The 21,616-nt window shown below is 34.5% G+C and overlaps 3 protein-coding genes across 3 annotated transcripts; all 3 read left to right on the forward strand.

The window, feature by feature from the left end:
• The first annotated feature begins 593 nt into the window (after positions 1-593).
• LOC105628191 (E3 UFM1-protein ligase-like protein) lies at positions 594-9,079 on the forward strand. Its single transcript, XM_089724640.1, has 20 exons — positions 594-910; positions 1,236-1,547; positions 1,629-1,895; positions 2,522-2,569; positions 2,846-2,911; positions 3,104-3,207; positions 4,000-4,093; positions 4,176-4,232; positions 4,739-5,117; positions 5,205-5,359; positions 5,494-5,559; positions 5,675-5,743; positions 5,849-5,941; positions 6,024-6,089; positions 6,901-6,947; positions 7,114-7,177; positions 7,558-7,635; positions 7,744-7,806; positions 8,077-8,169; positions 8,493-9,079. Exons 1-20 carry the CDS (start codon positions 737-739, stop codon positions 8,592-8,594), a joined length of 2,397 nt encoding a protein of 798 aa, XP_089580766.1. The 5' UTR covers positions 594-736; the 3' UTR covers positions 8,595-9,079.
• Positions 9,080-10,563: 1,484 nt separating this feature from the next.
• LOC105628349 (uncharacterized protein At1g24485) lies at positions 10,564-12,700 on the forward strand. The gene is made up of 3 exons (XM_012209742.4): positions 10,564-10,776; positions 10,868-11,423; positions 12,013-12,700. Exons 1-3 carry the CDS (start codon positions 10,704-10,706, stop codon positions 12,578-12,580), a joined length of 1,197 nt encoding a protein of 398 aa, XP_012065132.1. The 5' UTR covers positions 10,564-10,703; the 3' UTR covers positions 12,581-12,700.
• A 633-nt stretch (positions 12,701-13,333) lies between these two features.
• LOC110008664 (putative LRR receptor-like serine/threonine-protein kinase At1g05700) lies at positions 13,334-21,468 on the forward strand. The gene is made up of 9 exons (XM_020676974.2): positions 13,334-13,400; positions 13,648-13,992; positions 18,501-18,705; positions 19,693-20,156; positions 20,250-20,382; positions 20,479-20,547; positions 20,634-20,705; positions 20,831-20,902; positions 20,994-21,468. Exons 1-9 carry the CDS (start codon positions 13,334-13,336, stop codon positions 21,466-21,468), a joined length of 1,902 nt encoding a protein of 633 aa, XP_020532633.2.
• Positions 21,469-21,616: the final 148 nt, after the last annotated feature.

Below are 21,616 nucleotides of genomic sequence, written 5' to 3' on the forward strand. Positions count from 1 at the left end.
CAATACTTTCATTATTTATAAATATAAATCGTTTAAAGTTCTTTTACGCTGACTAAAAAAATAATTAATTCTTATAGATTATAATAAAAAGTTTATTAATTTAACTAAATTCATTTTATCTTATATCATTAAGAACAATTGTTTAATATATTGACCAAAATTGAAAAACATTTATTAATTACTCTTTAATATTTTTAAAACGACTTATATTTATGAAAAAAAAAATTATTTCAAAACACAAGGGGTAGCCTTTACTTGACTTACCAAATTGGTGAAAACAACTATTGTCAAAAAACTCAAACTTAAAACCTTTTATTTTTTAAATAAATGAAAAGACCAACCAAACCACCGGTTGATTGGCTTAAAGCAGCCTTATATTTGCTCACAAGAGGGTACATAAAACCCATGTTTGGGTCTAATACACGGTGCAAGTCCAACTACAGTGAAATGTTGAGCAGAGCTTCGACAATTGACATGCTTGACATACCTGACCTGATTTCCTTGTCTGGGCTATAAAACTCTTGTGGAATCGGCCCATTGAGATTGAAGGCCCATGACTAGCGTTTCACCGGATAACTGCTCCAGCGGCCTCTGACGGTCTCACTGTTCACTCCATCTTCCATTTGAGAGAGAGAAAAAAACAAAAAAACAAAATCAAAATTTGAACGAGCACCGGCGTTGAAGTTGAACTCCTGATCAAAGGAAGAATCGGGGAAGAAAGAGTGACACCGCAGATATGGACGCTGAATTGCTAGAATTGCAGAAACAATTCGAGTATGCGCAACAAGCGAAATCAAGCATCCGATTATCGGAACGAAACGTCGTCGAATTAGTCCTAAAGCTCCAGGAGCTTCGCATCATAGATTTCGACCTTCTCCACACAATCTCCGGCAAAGAATACATCACTCCTGTATCTCTCTCACTCTCTCACTTTCTTATAGATACACACGCACACCTCACAATTCTTTGTCCGGTTCCCGAGAAAATGAATGAAAATACTACGGGAGAAGGAGAACTGAATTTTAATTGTCAAAGTCAACTGCACTGAATAGCATAGGTTTTAACTTCGTGGCTTGGGGTTCCAGATGTACTAAGTAACTTACTTTTTCTTTTTCGGTTGTCAAACAGAGCATTACACTTGAATTTACAATTTCTTATTGTACTTGATAATTAATTGTTATTTTAGTTGTTGTCATTGTTCTCTAACATGAATTTGTTCATACATGGGGCTGTAGGAGCAACTGAGGCATGAAATGGTGGCTGAGATCAAGATATTAGGGCGTGTTTCCTTGATAGATCTTGCGGATGCTACTGGTGTTGATTTATATCATGTTGAAAAGCAAGCTCATCATGTAGTGTCGGATAATCCGGAGCTAATGTTAATTCAAGGAGAAATTATATCACAGGCTTATTGGGATAATGTTGCAGAAGAAATTAATGAGAGGCTTCAAGAATGTAGTCAAATTGCTTTGGCAGAAATTGCTGCACAGTTAAATGTTGGCTCAGAATTTGTGGCTTCTATGTTGGAGGCCCGCCTTGGAAGATTGGTAACTGGTTTTCTTTGTTCAAAAATGTTGTTTTTGGATTATAAAAGATAACATTATGATACGAGTTATTTTGGAATTTAGGTGAAAGGTAGGCTTGAAGGTGGGCAATTGTATACACCGGCTTATGTTGCTCGTGTTAGTGCCATGGTTCGTGGCGCTGCAAGGGGTATCACAGTGCCTACTAACTTGTCAGTGCTTTGGGGAAATTTACAGCAGTTGTTGCAGGAAATGAATGGAGCCAGTGGTGTGGCCGTTGAAAGTTCATTCTTCCAGTCCCTCTTTAATGGACTCATGAAGGAAGGCCAGGTTCTTGGATCACTTCGTGCAGGAGTTCATTGGACTCCAAATGTATGTTATGCAATCTTTGACACTGTTGCATATTGTATGTGGTGAGGTTCATCTCACCAGAAAGAAGAGTTATAGACTTTGACGCCAGTTGTATACTTGCATTGAATTGTGGGAGTAAGCTTTATTTTGAGATTCCAAATTGAAATTCTTTTAATGAACGTTCTTTTTTACCCTTTTAGAATGTTTCAGTTGAACTTTCAACAAAAGATATGAGTCTTGTTTACAGTTAAGTGTTCTGAGGTATTCTTTTATGATTTTGTAAACATTTTATTTACACACTTGCTAGAGTTCAAGACCAAAACATAAAGGAGGAAACGGAAACCTTGCATTTTAGAGACAGTGAGACACTATTCTATCCCTTTGGTCTTTGGCTATTGCATATTTCATTAACTAGATATCCTTGTTGATGGATGCCAATTGGGATATGCATGAAAGCTTCATATGCTATCTACAGTGTAATTTGCTCATCTTTATTGATCACTAAAACTTTGAAAAGATATGAGATGGTGGGGATAGTGTATGCAAGGTGGGGAACATGTTTGTTTGATGCTTCACTTTTCATGTGCTCATGGTATTCCATTAAATTGTAATATCTTGTTCTTATATCAAGTTTAATTGTGCAACAGGTCTTTGCCACTGCTCAAAAGGAGTGCGTGGATTCTTTCTTTTCACAGGTTTGAGTCTTGTGCCCCCCAGTCTTTTTAAGTTTGCATTATTGAGTTGCAAAAGCTGATGCATTGCCAGTTTCTCCATATCTCATTAAACATATTTTGAATATAATGCTCAATCATGTGGCTTTGCTATCTTCTGATGGGTATATAATGCAAATTTCTACAACATTCCATAATGCTGAGTGACACTGTAGTTCTCTTCCTTCTGCACTTTTCTAGCCTGTAAGAGAGAAAAAGATTACTGCTATCTTTATTATTTATCGTTTCCACTTGCTGCAGAATTCTTTTATAAGCTATGACACTCTGAACAAACTTGGAATTTCCCAGCCTGTCCAGTTCTTGCAGGTATTTTATTGAGTTCATGTTGATCTCTCTCTCTCTCTTCTTTTTTTTTTTTTTTTTTTTTTTTTTTTTTTTTTTTTGAAATTTGGATTAATTTTTCCTGCTCCTAGGATCATTGAATTGGTTTTAAGCATTTATTGACTACTTGAGAATGCTTCTGTCTAATCAAAACTGTGATCCTGCACTCCAATTTAGTCCAGGTATCCTGAAGGTATACCTTTAGTTACTGCATTTGCTCACCCTTCCTTGACTGAGATGTTAGATGCTGCTGTTGAGGATGCTATTGAGCGTGGTAGCTGGTAAGAGAAATAACGAAATGATCAATTTTTATTCTTTTGTTTGTGCTTTTTGTTATCTTGCAAAATAACATCATAATTGCTTGTATGCCTTATTTTTAATTTGATATATTTTATTCAATGTTGATAAAATTGTTTAGTGATTTTTTTTGAACAAATGTATTGTGTCTGAATTCTGAAGACAAAGAATTATACCTTTATTTATGGTTAATGCCAGGACTTATACTGGTGTTTATATGTATAGTTTCGTATAAATGGGCCATTTGAAGTTTTATATTGAAGTTTTGTAATGTTCTTTATCACATTGAAGTTTTATAAGTGTAGCTTCCTATGGACCGTATTTGAGGGTTGAAAAGGAAATTTCATTTTCTTTATTTCTCTGAAGAAGTTAAACACTTATAGTTGTTTGGTAACATAGATTTTAGTTATTTTTCTTAACTCTTTTATTTGTTGAGATACTTACTGTGGAGTATTTTTGCCAATCACTAATCTGCTAGTCTTTCTTCCTCATTTTCTCCATGAATTAGGTTGTTGATACTTTATCTGTTTACCATGCCAATTGTTACTTTCTTGGCAACGATTACAGTCTCATTGTTTCAATAAAAGAAAAAACATGGTCATCATTGCTATCTGCCTTGATTCTTCTGTTCTAATATTTAGGGACCTTCTTTTATACTCCTCATTGATATTTACAGAATGGGCTTTTTTGAGGACTTCTGGAAAGTAATTTGTTTGAGCTTTATATTTTAAGGCATTATTGCTTTTTTACATGGTATGATTGGATGGATATTCCAGGATTGATTCTCTTTCTGTATTGCCCGCATCTTTCGGATCCCAAGATGCATCCAAGATTTTATCACTTTGTCCTTCTGTTCAGTCGGCCCTTAAGGTGACAGTTTTCTGTGTCTGTAACTATTGATGCCCTAAATCTGGTGAATTATAATATTCATTTGCCTTATGTTTCTCTTCAGGATAATAAAGGACTCATCCTGGGGGACTCATATGTATTCAGTAATGGTTTTGTCAAGGTAATGCTCTTGAAAAAATTGATACTGAAACGAAACTTTCATTTGGTTGTGCAAATATTTTTAATATATTTCTGTATTGTTTAGAAAATGGAAGTGATGCTTATATGAAGTAGTTCTACTGTATATTAGTTCAGAAATGATTGGTCCGGCTTCTGCTGTTGGCTTGAACTTAGAGGCTGAAGAAGTTCAAATTGTGACAGTGGAGGTTTATCTTGGGGTTCAGTGCCCTCTTCACCCTGTATTCAATTGTTCCCTTTCGTATTTCGGGAACTTCCCTTTGGTACCTGAGAATGACTCGAACTTAACCCTCCTTTTCCCTCCCCATGTGTCAGGATGCGAACCTTATATAAAAAAGTAGAGATGAATTATCTTTATGTTTTCTGGAGCACTATCTTGTGGGTTGGAAAAACGATAAGATCGTGGAACTAAGATTTTGCCTCTTTTTTGTATCTTTTTAGTCTCTTATGTGAATTCTGATGGCTGCAACCTTCTCTCTGCATGGCCAGTCTGTTTATGATCGGATGGAGAAAGAGATGGATTCCTTTCTGCTGAATGACAAACCAGACTTTGTTCAGGAAGTTAAGGCTAAAAATGATTCTGGAAGGTCCAATGAGTTAAGTGACACTGGTAATGAGAAAAAGAAGAAAAAGGGAAAAACTACTGGGAAAAAAACAGCAGAAAGCATTCCAGATGATGAGGACTACATTCCTGCAAAATCTAAGAAAAACCAAAGGAAAGGCAAGGATGCGTCTTCTACTCAGGTGTCAGATACAAAAACTGGAGCTAAGAAAGAGGCTAGAATGCAAGAGGACAATCTTAATGTTCCTTCAGAAAAGTGGGTAATGCAAAAGATCCTAACTATGGTTCCTGATTTTGAAGAGCAAGGTCTGTACATTGGTCATAGTTCCTTTCAGGCAATTAGGCATCGGTTCTATTTCTAGTTTTGATTGGATATTTTGTCTAATCTGGCAGGTATAGAAGATTTGCAGATAATACTTAAACCATTAGCTAACTATATGAGACCTATGCTCATTAATTCTTTGAAGGAGAGAAGAAAGGCATTGTTCACAGAAAATACTGAGAAAATAAAGCGATTGATTGATAATCTGCAAAAGAAGCTTGATGAGGTTAGCACAATTAATTGCTACTTGTCACTTGTCAGCATTCAGTGTTTTGGCACATTCACAGCCGGATGTAATTTATACTAGTCTGGTACATTCTATATGCTAAAGCATGTATGCTGACTTCTGCCTTTTTGCAGTCTTTCCTAAATTTGCAGCTGTATGAAAAAGCTCTAGATTTGTTTGACGATGACCAATCAACTTCAGTAAGTTCTTTGGATAGTTTATACATCAACAACTTTTCCTGGATATACTAATGTTCAGAGTTTGTTATTTTGATGATAACATGTGGTAAAACCAATGCTTATGTATGATTTGCAGGTTATTTTGCACAGACATTTGTTAAGAACAGTAGCTGCTTCTATTTCAGATACACTTTTTCATAACTTGGTAGCACTTTGATAATTCCTTTTACCTCACCGTTGATTTGGTTTTAGTGAAGTAAGATGTAGGATCTTGAGGAATCGTCTTATATTTAAATTCATGTAAATATAGGACATACACAACAAATTGAAGAATGGAATTGAAGTCGACGAGTCTCAAAGTTCAGAATCCATCACATTAAATTCTGCAGAAAGAACTACTCTTGTATGAAATATTCATCTCCTTCATGAGTTATGAAATTGATCAGAAGTTAAATAAATGTATAATACTATCATTCCTTGTGCAGGCAAAAAGTTTTCCAGGATCCCTTTCAAAGAAAGCTCTTGCAGTAGTAGAAACTTTGGAAGGAAAGGTTGGTGACTGATCGTGTGAAACAGGAACTTTCCACATTCAAGATGATTTCATTGGATGATTGTCATTCAACATTTTGCTTCTTTAATTACAGTGTCTTTTTTTTTTTTTTGTGGGGGGGGGGGGGGGGGGGGGAGGGGGGGGGGGAGGTGTTTACTGCAGTGGGGTGGATTGTGTGGAGGATTGAGGAAAGAGGAAACTGTTGTATGTTTGCAATTCTATTCGTTTCATTTCAAAACGGCATAATTTCTGTTCTCAATATCATTTTAGGTTTCAGTTTTTCACCTGCATTCAGTCATGAACCTGTAACATCTTTATTGGGTTTTCACTTCTGTTGCTTGAATTTTGCTATTCTTTTGCTTGTTGAGCACACATTTTTTTCAAAGCTTAAAAGAAAACATAGAGCAGCGTGTTGGTGGTTTTGTGGTTTTTACAGCTTTCCCTTTATAATGTCTTGCTGCTTTAGAGAATTTTGCAAGATAATATGATTGGTTGTTTGGACATTGTATGGATTCTATAGAATTCTAGTTTGTTGCCATGCTTTGGGCCCAACATACATCTGTTTTTTTTTTCTCCGCTGGCTGGACTATGAAACCTGCAATCTTTTTTCCCTAAAACCCTCTATATGCAAGTTCCTTGCAACATTTGATCTTATGCTGCTGAACTCAGTACCATGAGACTATTAGCTAATCTAGCTTCTCTCTGGATTTTGTTCCCTTAGTTATAACTTATACAACCAGTTTGAGAAACATGTGGTATTAAGCGTCATTTTTGTTACTGATATATTCAAATATGATTGTTATATTTGGCAGCGGGTTGATGCTTTCATGACTTCACTAAGAGAAATGGCGGAGGAAAGGTATTTTATCTTTTTTATTATTTTATTTTTGAGTTTTGGTTTCCATGTGGATTGCATTGCTTTTTCCTTTTCTTTATGTGTATGTGCTTATTTGCACATGGGTATGTGTAATTGCAACCTATTAATGTTGTTGTGAATACTTACATTTCAATTCCATCTTTCTCAGTGGGCTGTTCTTGAAAAAGCTTGACAAAAAATTGGAGAGAACACTTTTACACTCATATCGCAAGGTATGTCTAGGTTGCTATTTATAGAAAAAGTCAGATTTAATCAATCATGACCAGGTATTACTTGGAAGGTTCAAATAGTTATAAGAGTCTCTACCTTGTATATCATGGTAGTGGTTTTTTGACTTCATCACATGAGAACCTGGTCTTTTGTGCCTGAAAGTCGTTGATTTTTACAGAATACAGATGATGGCATGCAATCCATTATTATATTCACTGTTTTTTATCTGGTCATTTGTTTGATGAATATCTAAATTTATTTGCTTTCACTGTACGCTTGCTTTGCTAGTTTGTTTCTTATGAATACGTGGTGTACAACTAGAGGGAAATATGATGAGTCAAACTTCTCATATTGGTGCCTGCTTTTATTGTGTCACTGGCAGGATTTGTTAGCCCAAGTTTCTAGTGAAACTGATCCAGTTACTCTTCTGCCTAAAGTTGTTTCCCTACTTTATCTACAGGTAGTGTTTGAATTCTTTGCTTCCATACCAAATTTTTCATTTACTCTTCTTAACATTTTGTTATCATTGTTGTGCAATTTTTGAACATCTAATTTTTCTTGTTTGTAGATTCACAATAAAGCTCTTCAAGCCCCAGGAAGGGCCATTTCTACAGCTGTGTCTCGATTGAAGGTATGGAAAGCACCGTATTTGACACATAAGTGAGAAAGTTTCAGATATCTTTTATCTCTTTTCCACCTTTCAGTCTCAAGAACACTTTCAGTGTTCTGTTGCTAGAGCACAAACATACAGAAATATATATCAACATATTGGAGACTTTGGGCTAATTTATCTCTAATTTAATGAATTTAATGATATAAAAACATAACATGAAGCTCATGTTATGAGGAGTGGTGATATTTTGGTAACTAATACATTGTGCATGCATGCCATGCTTTTCAGGAAAAGCTAGATGATTCAGCATATAAAATCTTGACAGATTACCAAACTGCAACGGTGACAGTTTTATCGCTTCTTTCTGCTGCAACTGGTGATGTGAGTAAACACATGTTCTTGCAAATTTGTTTTTATTTTGGATCCTTCTCACCATTCAATATTGATGTTTTTCCTGTTACAGATTATTAATATTTTAATTTTAATGTAAACTTTGGTAAATTTAGCTTTTTTGCACATTGAGTACGTGGATAAATTCGGTAAATTTAGTTTCAAAAATGGTTGTTAAATGGTAAACAAGTTTCATATGTACCGGTACTATGTTTCTCATATTTCTTCCTTATGTACATGATTTGCTTTATTATTATTATTTTTTTCAATTTGACTCACTGATTATAACTTGATTTATGGTGTTGGATGGTCAGGAAGAAGACTGTACATCTGATAGAATTTTGACTAAAAGGGAGTTCCTGGAGGATCTAATGCCATCACTAAAAGGTCTGGTTTTGGGCACGTCACAATCCTGACACAACACAATATCAAATTTAATTTCCCCAAGTGTTCCGCAGTGGGGAAATCATTATGACAAGGCAACGCTGCTCCTTTGTTCCGGGTAAAGTGTACAATGCGTCTGGATAGATCGCCTGCTAGTAATCTTTTATATTTGAAAGAGATAGATATAGTCCTCTAATCAGTAAAAACAAATGCTAGCTTATTACTTCTGCGCATACTTGATATCCAATCGGATGTCTTGTATAAATAGGGTCAATCAGTTCAAAATTTTAAGGGATTTTGCGGAGATTGAGTTTGATGGGGCTATGAATTGAAGAAATTCTATAAAGGGATGGATATGGTTTTTGTACGAAGCTAGTGAGTATTAACTGTTGCAGTTGAAATAGAAAGCATCATATTCTTATGAAGTATGCAATACTTGCATGAAAAAAAGAAACTTACTGAGCTGTACTAGTATATGGATTCCATGAATAAGTAAACTATCGTGTTTATTCTGCAATTTTGTCTACTTCAAACTATACTATTTAGGGAAGTATATGGCAATCGTGGAATGTTTTTTCAGGTTCCATCCAGAATTTGAAAAGGATTCCAGTTATCGAGGTTGCCTTTTCTCTCAGTTATTTTACTTTTCTTCAGCTATGAAACTAGTTCTTCTTGATTCATGAAATTGATCAGTTAACAGCTTGCGAGCCTAATTGAACATTTAAATCTATTATGTCAGAAACCTCCTATTCGTCATAAATGAAAAAACCAGGTAAACCCCATCAAATTAATAAAAAAAATATAAGTCGTAAACATCAATGGAAAAAAAAGTTAAGAATGAGAATAATACCAACTATGACAAAAAGGAATTCCCCGTTTTTATCGAACTATTTAATGTTTCGAGCATCTTTTGTCAGAAATAAGACGGTAAAAGTATTTGAATATGGCTCAAATTAAAATCTCTCTCATTTCTTTGTAAGTGCAAAATGGGTGGTTCACTTCTTACGGTGAATCTCAGGGTAACTGAGTTTTAAAATCAGTAGAATTTTAATAAAAATGTATAGATAAGCATATAAAAATTTATAATATTCACATCACACAATAATTAAAAAAAAAAACAAGAAGAAGAAAATGAGATAGACAGTACACTAACTTGAGGATTGACTGGAGCAACAACTGAAACGCCAGCGACGGAAGACTGCCTAATTTCATGGCAAACAGATGAAAATTTTATAAAAACAGCACAAAACCATTTGGTTAGCTAGACCCAAAACTTTATCACTATACATTCTATTCGATACTTTCCTGCTGGCGACAAGAACTGCTATTACTTACCACTTTATACATCGGACACCAAGTTCTTGTTTCGAGCTGGGTTTCATTGTGGCAATTACGATGGACTTTCAAAGCCTCTCACTTCCAATTTGGAGATAGATGGGAATTTATGGGCAACGGTAACAACTTTCTCTGAGTAAACTGAGCCAGTTTATCATGAAATGATTTACAGGACTTACAGAGAAGCTGCACAAGTGTGTTTAGTGCGTGGTGGTGATGGAAATGGAATTCCTTTCATTTCTTCACTTGAAGCCACTTTCATTTCTCCAATTATATTTCCTATGAATGAAATGTATAGGTTAATGGAAAATGATACAGCATTAATTCTTCATAATGGAGCAAACAAGACCATTGAGTATAATTAATTTTATATATGGACTATATATATATTTACTAACCAATTATGATGGTGGGAAACTCTTAATCATGAGCGTTTTCGCTTGTCCGTTTTTCTGTATAAAATATATGTATTGTTTTCTGTTTCCGTGCAATATAGCTAACCATGAATGATAATTTATAGGAAATTTAAAGGTTACAAGGAAATTAATTATGATGTTAAAAAACAATTTTAACCCATGATTGACAATCAAGCTTTAAATATAATTACAAGAAAGAAAGAACCTTAGTATTTTGAATGCTTTCTTTTGTTTTTTTTTGCCATCGGACTCTTTCTTGTTTCAGCATCTTTTGCGGGCCCGCTCAATATAATATATATCACACAGTTTTCGGATATGGCTGCAGAACCTTAATTAACATTTTCGATCCAGTACTCAAATCAATTAAACCATCGTTTGTTTCTCGAGAAAATGAAGAAATTAATTATACAACTGGCCATGCCATTTGTGGTGATGATGTCCACCTTCCAAGCCCAATCCCAAGGTAATAAGTTTCTTTTTTTTTTTTTTCCTTTTTCCTTAGAGAGAAAAAAAAAAAAAAAAAGAAGCTGAGTTTTTGCATTTACTGTAAACAGAACGCCATGATGACTTGAGGCTTGATTGTGGAGCATCAAAAGAAACACCAGCAAGTGATGTCGTTTATTGGCTTCCTGATGAAGATTATGTAAAATCTGGAAAAAACTACACTCTAACTTATAGCCAAAACTTTAGCACATTAAGCACTCTAAGATATTTTCCAGATAGCCAAACATCCTGCTATAATTTACTGTTTTATAAAAGAGATGGAAAATTTCTGTTTCGAGCTGGGTTTTACTATGGCAATTATGATGGTTTATCAAGCCCTCCATATTTTAATTTGGAGATAGATGGTAATATATGGGCAACAGTAACAACTTCTATGAGCGAAGATGATGCGATTTACTATGAAATGATTTATAGAACTAATGGAGACAGTGCAAAAGTGTGTTTGACAAGAACTATGTATGGAGGTGTTCCTTTTATTTCTTCTCTTGAAGCTTCTTATTTTTCCTCGGGTGATGATCCTCGTTATGGGTTTTATCTGTTGATGGAAAATAAGATTGCTTTGCAGCTTCATAGCAGGACTAATTATGGTGCTAATGACACCACCGGGTGAGTTTTCTTTTTTTTTTTTTTTTTAATTTCTTAACAATACTTCTTGGAGGAGTATAATCGAGATTAGTCGAGTTGTTACAATATAAGCTTAAGCTCAACTTGATTGGAATACTCGAGAGTTAAATTTGAACAGAAAATTTCTCATAATACAATTTATGTGGATAGCTTGTAGTGGTGCCTACTAATAAAATTTTTTTTATAAAAAATATTTGAAATTTTGTTCTGACTAAACTTTGCTTTGCATTGATATTTGATCAGAGCAGAGTAGTCAATGGAAACAAATGATTTATATAACCGACTCCAACTAATTTGAAATTAAGTTTTAGATTGTGTTTAATAATAGCTTTTTTAAGTAGCTTTTTAGTGTTTTGACTGTTCAAATGTTAAATGCTATTTTTATTTGGTAATATAGCGTTTGAATTAGTTTTTAAAAGTTAATGTAGCGTTTTACCCATATAACGTTTAACTTTTAGTGTTTTATAAAAAATTATTCAAACAGCTACTAGCTAAACGCTACTAAAACAGCTAATTACCAAAACAGCAAACTTTGCTGAATAGATATTTAGTTGTTTTTGTTGCATTGCAGGCAAATGGCTCCATATGATGAATGTTGCAACCGGATTTGGAAACCGAAACAAATGGCAGAATATCGCAATATTGCTTCCAATTACATCCCCACAGGATATTTCTATGATGAAAACCAACCTCCGGAACGTGTAATGTCAACAGCAATACAAGCAAGAAATGTCACAAACTCAATCTATCTATCTATAGACATTTCCCGTCAAACAACAGTAATAGCCTATTTCGTATTCTATTTCAGTGACCCAATTTATAGATATCCTGAAAAACCAATTGGGATAGTTGAAATTTTTATTGACAACAGAAAAATGGGTGTTACTGATATTCCTTACAAGTATGACGACGACGAAATGTACCGTGTCGTTTCATTCTATCCTGTTGAGGTTAATGGTTCAGCTAATATAACAATTTCTCCTGCACAGAACTCTACATCGGCACCACTACTTAATGCTATGGAAGTGTTTTATGTTGTTAATGTGACTAATATGTCGACCAAGTCAGGTTATTTATTGCCAAATTTCTGGGTGGCAATATGCTTCTTCAGCCTTCATTTCTTGTTGGCCATTATTTGAAATTCCAAAATTTCCTAAAAGGATATCTTTTATATGTTTACTTCCTGAAAATGCATAGTCTTTCCACATCAATGGTATTTTGTTTGCTTCAAACACATAGCAATTTGTAAAAATTAAATATTGATTAATTTAATTACTTCTATAAGTAAGAATAAGATAAGTTATAAGTGCTTTCACAAATAAAAAAAAAGCTTTCCCTTATTTGAAGAGTATAGCAACCCATGATAGCTTTCCCTTATTTGAAGACTATAGGAACCCAAGATAGTTTGGTCTAGTAGTTGAAGCGCATTGGAACCCGTTCTATGATTTTAGGATCCAATGGTGGAGTCAGATTTTTTATCTACTTTTAAACGGGAAGTGGGAAGCCACCCTTGGCAATGGATGTAACTGAAAAACATTATACCGAGAATAATGCCATAATTAATTTTAAGGATTACATGGATAAGCAATCCCATTGTCATATATCATCTTTTTAATTAGACAGTGATGGCCTGAATGCATATCATGTTGCTATCATTGTATTTGTTAATACGATGAAAATTGGATTTTACAAAAATTAACAAACATTAACTGCCATAATTTAAAAAAAAAAAAAATCATTTTCTTGTAAGCATAAAAACGTGTGAGCCCCGTTGGAATTTTAATTCTCTGCATCTCATTTCCGATAAAATCCATCGAAGGATCCTTAGCAAGTAATAAATTTTCTAAACCCTGTAACGAGTTTTACTAGCATAATACTATAGAAAATCATCAATGGCAAAGTTCTTCCCCTACCTCTTCCTGATAGCTTCTTTCCTTCTCAAAGCCACCCTGTCTCAAGGTATGGCACTTAACTTACGCATTCATGATTACTGAAAATTGGATTTTTCTCCAATGAAATGAAACAGAATTAACGGTATGGTAGAGTCATGAAAATACTCAGTTTCTTCCATGTTTTAAACACAGAACAATATGTTTTTGCTGAAAAAATGAAAAATTGAAATCTCATACCAAACCAATATGTATAGCAATCAAATTTCAGATTGTATAGAGTAATTTAACTAATTCTTGCTTTTGTTTTTGCTTAGAAATAACAAACTGGGTGAGAATCGACTGCGGATCACAAACAAGTCACGTTGATGAAAATGGACTTCTATGGCAAACTGATGAAGGATTCATTAAAACAGGTGAAAATAGAATAATATCTCAAAATAGCAAGATTGTCTTAGACCAATTAAAGACATTAAGAGTGTTTAAAGAACAGAACAAGAACTGTTACAATTTGCCTGCACCAACATTAGACAGGTACTTTATTAGGGCTATGTTTCACTATGGAAACTATGACGGTCTTAACAATCCACCAAGCTTTGATCTTCAATTTGATGGAAATAATTGGGTTACTGTTGAGACTTCCTTGTCCGATACTGTTGAATGTTGACTTAGTAGCTATGGTGAAGGCCGTTGGAAGATTAGATAATTATTTGTTATTCTGTTGCTATTTTTAAGGAATAATTTAATATGCTTATCATATCAGATATGCATAATAAGTTTGCTTATTTTTCTGAAGTTTTCTGTTTTTAGAGTCTATAAATACTTCTGTAATAGTGTTTCAATATAATAAAAAAAAAGCCTTCACATGTTTATAAATTTTGTTGTTTAAGATCCTTTTTGAATTACTCTTAGTTTCTGAGACACATATCTAACATTGTGGTATCAGAGCCAATATCTTATAGGACCTGTGAAATTGAGTGAACCAAAATCAAACCCAAACACCAACCCGTGAGATGGAGGGAGAGTCTAGTTATGGTTCAATTACTCCTCCAATATTTGATGGAGTTAAATACAAAGTCTGGGCTATTAGGATGGAAACTCATCTCAAAGCTTATGATCTGTGGGAGGCTGTGGAAGAAGATTATGAAGTTCCACCACTTGGAGATAACCCAACAATGATTCAGATCAAAAGTCACAAAGAGAAGGTGACAAGAAAAGCTAAAGCCATGAATTGTTTGTTTTCTGCTGTTTCACCCTCGATTCTCAGCAGAATTATGCAAAAGAAATCTGCCGCAGAAATTTGGAAATATCTTGAAAAGGAGTATAAAGGAAATGAAAAGTTAGATAATATGCAAGTCATGAATTTATTTCGTGATTTTGAAACACAAAGGATGAAAGAATCAGAAACTGCAAAAGAGTATGCCGATAGACTTCTCGATATTGCAAATAAGGTGAGACTTTTTGGCAAAGAATTTTCTGATGAACGAATTATTCAAAAAATTCTAGTCACATTACCTGAAAAATATGAAGCAACGATCTCATCTTTGGAAAATTCTAAAGATCTGTCAAGTATTACCTTGGCAGAACTCTTAAATCCTTTACAGGCTCTAGAGCAAAGAAGGCTTATGAGGAATGAAGTTTCTGTAGAAGGTGCTTATCAAGCAAGTTCACGAATTAAAGAAGGGAAACTGACACAGAGGACAAGAAATGCCAAAAATTATCCACCATGTCCGCATTGTAAGAAAACAAATCATCCTCAACAAAGGTGTTGGTGGAGACCAGATATTAAATGCCATAAATGTGGTCAGTTGGGACACATCGAAAGAGTATGCAAAGGACAGCAGCAAGAAGAGGTTGAGGCTAAGGCTGTTGTTGATGAAAACCAGGAGGAGCACTTATTTGTGGCGTCATGTGTTGCTACAGACAACTCTGAAGGATGGCTTATAGACAGCGGCTGCACGAACCACATGACCTATGATCGGGAATTATTTAAAGAGCTTGACACAACCGTCATCACCAAAGTCAGAATTGGAAATGGTGAACGTATTGCTGCAAGAGGCAAAGGAACTGTGTCAATAGATAGCCTATCAGGTCAGAAACTTATTTCTGAAGTTTTATTTGTTCCTGATATTGATCGAAACTTGTTAAGTGTTGGGCAGCTGCTAGAAAAAGATTATGAAGTGCTCTTTAGAAAAAAAGGTTGTATAATCATCGATCCTGAAGGAAAAGAGGTGTTTAGAATCAAGATGAAAGGCAAAAGTTTTGTTCTTGACATACTGGAACAAGAACAAACTTTTGTTGCACAAAGAGACAGCAACACCATGCTTTGGCATAAACGATTAGGGCACTTTCATCATAATGCAGTGCTATTTATGAAGAAAAATCAAATGGTGAAAGGCTTACCAGACCTGGAGAAAGATTTGCCGATGTGTGCAGCCTGTCAATATGGAAAGCAGACCAGATTGCCTTTTCCAAAAAGAACAGAATGGAGAGCAACTCATAAGCTAGAACTTGTACATACAGATGTTGGAGGCCCGCTGAAAGTATCATCCTTGAATGGTAGTAAGTATTATATTATATTCATTGATGATTGTACAAGATTCTGTTGGATATATTTTCTTAAATCCAAAACTGAGGTTGCTGGTATTTTTTGGGAGTTCAAAACATGGGTTGAAAATCAAAGTGGATGTGAGTTACATGTCATACGATCTGATAATGGCACGGAATACACATCTGATAAATTCAACAGATTTTGTAAAGACGCAGGAATTGAACACCAATTGACGGCACCATACACTCCACAGCAGAATGGAGTAAGTGAAAGAAAGAATAGAGTGATAATGGAGATGACAAGATGTCTGCTACATGAAATGGATTTGCCGAAGAAATTCTGGGCAGAGGCTGCGAGTACTGCAGTTTTTTTACTCAATAGGCTTTCTACTAAAGCTTTGAAGAATAAAACTCCTTTCGAGGCTTGGTTTGGTTATCAACCATTTCTGTTAAACTTAAAAATATTTGGATGCCTGTGTTTTTCTTATGTGCCTCAGGTGAAAAGGGATAAGCTTGATAGAAAGGCTGAAGCAGGAATCTTTGTAGGCTATAGCAACACGTCAAAAGCTTACAGAGTTTATCTACCTCAAGTGGATAAAGTCATAACCAGCAGAGATGTGAGGTTTCTGGAAGATGAAAAATGGAGTTGGAATGATGCTAAAAATAACAAAATTCCAAAAACAGTTAAAGAAAATGGTGATGCCTTAGAATTTTTTGATGATGCCTTTGATGATGAACCAGTAAGGGGCACAAGATCACTTGAAGACATTTATCACAGATGCAATGTGGCTATCATGGAACCAGAAAAATTTGCAGATGCTGTTTTAGATGAGAAATGGGTTTTAGCAATGGAGGAGGAGCTGAGAATGATTGAGAAAAATGATACATGGGAGCTTGTGGATAGACCAACACACAAGAAGGCCATTGGAGTAAAATGGGTTTATCGGACAAAGCTGAATTCTGATGGATCTATTAATAAACATAAAGCAAGACTAGTGGTCAAAGGTTATGCTCAAATGTTCGGAGTTGATTTTTCTGAAACTTTTGCTCCTGTGGCTCGTCTTGATACAATCAGAATGCTATTAGCTATAGTTGCACAAAAGGGATGGAAGGTTCATCAACTTGATGTAAAGTCGGCTTTTTTAAACGGTTACTTGGAAGAAGAAATTTTTATAGAGCAGCCCGAAGGTTTTCTGGTTAAAGGAGATGAAGATAAAGTATATCGTTTGAAAAAAGCCTTATATGGTTTGAAGCAAGCCCCTAGGGCTTGGTACAGCCGAATTGATTCTCATCTTCTAAGCTTAGGCTTTGAGAAAAGCTTGAGTGAATTCACTCTCTATGTTAAGAAAATAGAAACAGATATACTCATAATATCTTTGTATGTTGATGATCTATTAATAACAGGTAGCAATGGAAGAATGATAAATCAATTCAAGGCAGAGATGATGGAGGTGTTTGAAATGACAGACCTTGGAGAAATGTCTTTTTTTCTTGGAATTGAAGTGCATCAAAAAGAAAATGAAGTTTTTATTTGTCAACAAAAATATGCCAAGGAGATTCTAAAAAAATTCAAGATGGAGAATTGCAAGTCAACCACAACTCCAATGAATCTGAAGGAGAAATTTTGCAAAGAAGATGGAGCCAAAAAGGTAGATGAGGTGCTGTACAGGAGTTTAATAGGTTGCCTAATGTATCTAACTGCAACCCGACCTGATATCATGCATGCTGTAAGTTTGCTGTCAAGATACATGCATTGTGCTAGTGAGATTCATTTTCAAGCAGCAAAACGTATAATTAGATATATTAAAGGCACAATAAACCATGGTATTAAGTTCAGTCAAGTTCAGAATTTTAATTTTCATGGTTTTTCCGATAGTGATTGGGCCGGTTGCTTAGATGATATGAAGAGCACTTCCGGTTACTGTTTCAGTTTTAGTTCTGGTGTATTTTCCTGGTGTTCCAAAAAGCAAGATGTGATAGCTCAATCCACAGCTGAAGCAGAATATGTTGCAGCCACTTTAGCAGTTAATCAAGCTTTGTGGATAAGGAAATTGTTAGCTGACTTGTCTATGGAAGAAAAAGGAAGTACAGAGGTTTATGTCGACAACCAGGCTGCAATCTCAATTGCAAATAATCCAGTATTTCATGGAAAAACTAAGCACTTCAAGATTAAATTGTATTTCCTTAGGGAAGTTCAAAAGAATGGTGAAATAAGTTTGGTGCACTGCAATTCAGAATTTCAGAATGCTGATATTTTGACCAAATCTCTCTCTAAGGCTAGATTTGAATATTTAAGAGAAAGACTTGGAGTTTGCTGCTCCTAAGCCAAGGAGGAGTTTTGTTGAATGTTGACTTAGTAGCTATGGTGAAGGCCGTTGGAAGATTAGATAATTATTTGTTATTCTGTTGCTATTTTTAAGGAATAATTTAATATGCTTATCATATCAGATATGCATAATAAGTTTGCTTATTTTTCTGAAGTTTTCTGTTTTTAGAGTCTATAAATACTTCTGTAATAGTGTTTCAATATAATAAAAAAAAAGCCTTCACATGTTTATAAATTTTGTTGTTTAAGATCCTTTTTGAATTACTCTTAGTTTCTGAGACACATATCTAACAGATACTATCTTCCATGAAGTAATGTATAGAAGCAAAGGAAAGAATATTAGTGTATGTCTAGCTTACACTGAAGATCAGCAATTTCCTTTTATTTCCATGCTTGAAGCTTGGGCTATGCCTGATGAAAGTTATCCTCGTATGAGTGAAGATAGAGCTTGGATTACAGGCTACAGATACAATTATGGAGGTAGTGAATTGATTCTTGGGTAAGAAAATACTTCTTTTGTTTCAAATTTTACAACCTATCACAATTTCTTTAAAACTTTATCAAATGCACAGTTCTGCTTTTTATGGCTCAATATGTGGAAGAATTCAATATTATTCAATTCTAGAATTGAACTGAATTCTTGTGAAAATACTGCTCTATATACATCCAATTTATTTTATTCCTTTAGAGATCGTTTGGGTTGACGTAGAATAAATGGATTTTACATAGAATGTAAATTCCATGTATTGTGAAATCAATGGAGTTTCACATTCTATTGCTTAGTGGAAAAAAAAAATCCATTGATTTTATATTATTAACTCTCTTTCTTCTAAAATGATATCGAATTAGTGTTATGATGGAATCTATCAATTACATGTATTATAATTTTTTTTTTTTTCAACCAAACGAAGGAATCTAATAAATCCACGAAATGGATACATTTAATGTTCAAATTCTATCAATCCAAACGACCTCTATCATTCAAAATTATATTGTGTAATTTGACTATGGGTTAAGTGTACTTAAATTGAATTGGATCTAACCTAAGATAGCATGATTATGTTTATTTAAAAAATATTTTTTTAGATTCATACAATTGAACTTTATCCATTATATTTTTTTATACATAAGAATTAGCAAAATAAATTCAATTGAATTAAATTCTTACAAACTTTTTTGTAGCAGCGGTTTAGCAGCGGGTTGTATCTTAAAGGACTTATTCAAAAACAAAATATCAATGAGGAAATTCGTAAAGAGTAGCTCAAATGGTGAACTCCTTTGAGCTCAGTGGATGACCTCTACAAGATCAAAGTTTGATCCACAAAGAAAATAATTTATAGAGAGGGACATCATAAACTCTAGAAAGAGATTAATTTCATTACCAAGGGTGTGGGATACTCGTGAAAAATTTTTAAAAAAATTCTCTGAGAAAAGTACCATGTTATGTCCATTTTCTAACAGCATCTTTTGTTCGATGAACCCACAGGTATCCTGATGATAGATTGAATCGCATATGGAAGCCAATGACACCCTCAGGACTAGATCCTGTAGAAGCCAATTTCACTTCCCTTTACTTTACCACTGTCAATGAACCTCCTGAAACGGCAATAGTCCGAGCTGTGGAATCTCCATATTACACAGAATCAATCCTTTTACCTTTCACATTCAATAAAATGAATCGCCTTGACCGTATTGACATTTATTTTACAGAAATTCAAGATATTACTGCTCTAAGGAAATTTTATCTGTATGTGAATGGGGGATTAGAAGCCACAATTTCCCCAGAATACCAAAATTGCACAGGATATACGATAAATACTCCATCTTTTGGTCCTTTAAATGTTGCCTTAGTTCCATCCTATGATTCTACATTACCACCAATAGTTAGTGCAATTGAGGTATACACTGCGAGTGATTTTCTCGTCACTGCAGGAACATCAAAGGATGACTGTAAGTAACTTTATTTCTTTTTTTTTTTTCATCCGTCAGTTTCGTGTTTTTGTGATTTATAAAAGACAATTGAAGTGGGTTTTGTTGAAACAGTGGATGGCTTGGCTGTACTTATCAATTCATTTGATCAGCTTAAGGGATGGAATGGTGAACCATGTCTCCCAAGTGATACTGTCTGGCAATGGCTTGGTTGCTCAGATATTAGCCCACCAAGGGTTATTTCAATGTCTGGTGTTTTAGCCAAAGACAATTTAAATAAAAAAGAACCTCATATAATATTTCTCTCTCTTTTAAATTGAAAATTTTACCTTTTATATTGCAGAAATCTGTCAGGATATGGTCTTAAAGGTCCTCTTCCTGATTTCAACCAAATGAAAGCCCTTGAAACATTGTGAGCCATTTAAACTTGTACCTTCTTTATTTTATCTTCATATTTTGACATAAATATAACATTATTTTCCCTTTTAATGAATCCAGAAACTTGGCAAACAACAGTCTTAATGGTCCAATTCCAGATTTCCTTGGAATGCTACCCAGTCTGCAACTCCTGTAAGTTTTAATTCCACAAGTTGGATTTTCTCTTGATTGGTAAATCTGCAGGTAATTAATTACATGCGGCTTCATGGATTTGAAATTCAAATTCTTACTACTTTGTTTTTCTAACTTGTTGTCAGTGATCTTCGAGATAATGATTTTTCAGGAGATATTCCTCAAAGTATAGTTGACAACAACAAATTAACTTACTAGTAAGTAACTCAATTATAATTAATTTCGTTACAATACATTTAAAATTCCTAATTATGTAAATGCTTTTTTTCTGTAATGTCAATAATGCAGCATAGACGGGAACCAGAATCTGAATCTCCATAAATCAAAGAAAAAGAATTTAGCACTAATAATTGGATTAGCAGTTGGAATACCGATATGCATGCTGATAGTAATTGCAGTAATAATGGTAATTTATTTCTCGAAGCGAAAGCAACCAGCAATCTCAAGCCAAAGCCAAGGCCAAGAAACAGAAATAGAGATGGGTAATAAAACTCAAGAAGAGAATTCTTCGGTAGCAATGGTCACGCCATCAGATAAGATACAGCATATAACATTTTTATCAGATGGAGAAAACGTTGCAGTAGCTTCAAATGGTATTTATGCCAATGAGCATTCTTTGGAGACAGCAAGTGGAGAAGATATTTCAATCAATGGTAATGGTCGAATTACTGATTATCAACCCAGGCTTCATGATATTGATGATGAAGAGCTTCGAGATCTTCTTCGACAGCATGGAAGTACAGGAGCCAATGTTGGAACATAAGAATTAGCATCATCTTATTGTTATTTGTACACTTTAAGCTTCAATTTATTGACATATCACATTTTGGTAAGCCGTAAAGGAACACAATTATAAGTTTATAACCCTAACTGTTCCGACTGTTGTTTGCTTGATTATTGGAACTGTTACT

Source organism: Jatropha curcas, chromosome 1 (assembly GCF_041381405.1).
Source record: "Jatropha curcas cultivar XTBG-Jc1 chromosome 1, XTBG_Jcur_1.0, whole genome shotgun sequence".
NCBI lineage: Eukaryota > Viridiplantae > Streptophyta > Magnoliopsida > Malpighiales > Euphorbiaceae > Jatropha > Jatropha curcas.

Bases quoted from the DNA above. Each gene is read 5' to 3' on its own strand.
- LOC105628349 (XM_012209742.4), top strand. From the start codon at position 10,704: ATGAAGAAATTAATTATACAACTGGCCATGCCATTTGTGGTGATGATG. The intron at 10,777-10,867 runs GTAATAAGTTTC...TACTGTAAACAG, and splicing joins CTTCCAAGCCCAATCCCAAG to AACGCCATGATGACTTGAGG. The intron at 11,424-12,012 runs GTGAGTTTTCTT...GTTGCATTGCAG, and splicing joins GGTGCTAATGACACCACCGG to GCAAATGGCTCCATATGATG.
- LOC110008664 (XM_020676974.2), top strand. From the start codon at position 13,334: ATGGCAAAGTTCTTCCCCTACCTCTTCCTGATAGCTTCTTTCCTTCTC. The intron at 18,706-19,692 runs GTAAGAAAATAC...ATGAACCCACAG, and splicing joins GGTAGTGAATTGATTCTTGG to GTATCCTGATGATAGATTGA. The intron at 20,157-20,249 runs GTAAGTAACTTT...TTGTTGAAACAG, and splicing joins AGGAACATCAAAGGATGACT to TGGATGGCTTGGCTGTACTT.
- LOC105628191 (XM_089724640.1), top strand. From the start codon at position 737: ATGGACGCTGAATTGCTAGAATTGCAGAAACAATTCGAGTATGCGCAA. The intron at 5,560-5,674 runs GTAAGTTCTTTG...TATGATTTGCAG, and splicing joins ACGATGACCAATCAACTTCA to GTTATTTTGCACAGACATTT. The intron at 5,942-6,023 runs GTATGAAATATT...TTCCTTGTGCAG, and splicing joins CTGCAGAAAGAACTACTCTT to GCAAAAAGTTTTCCAGGATC.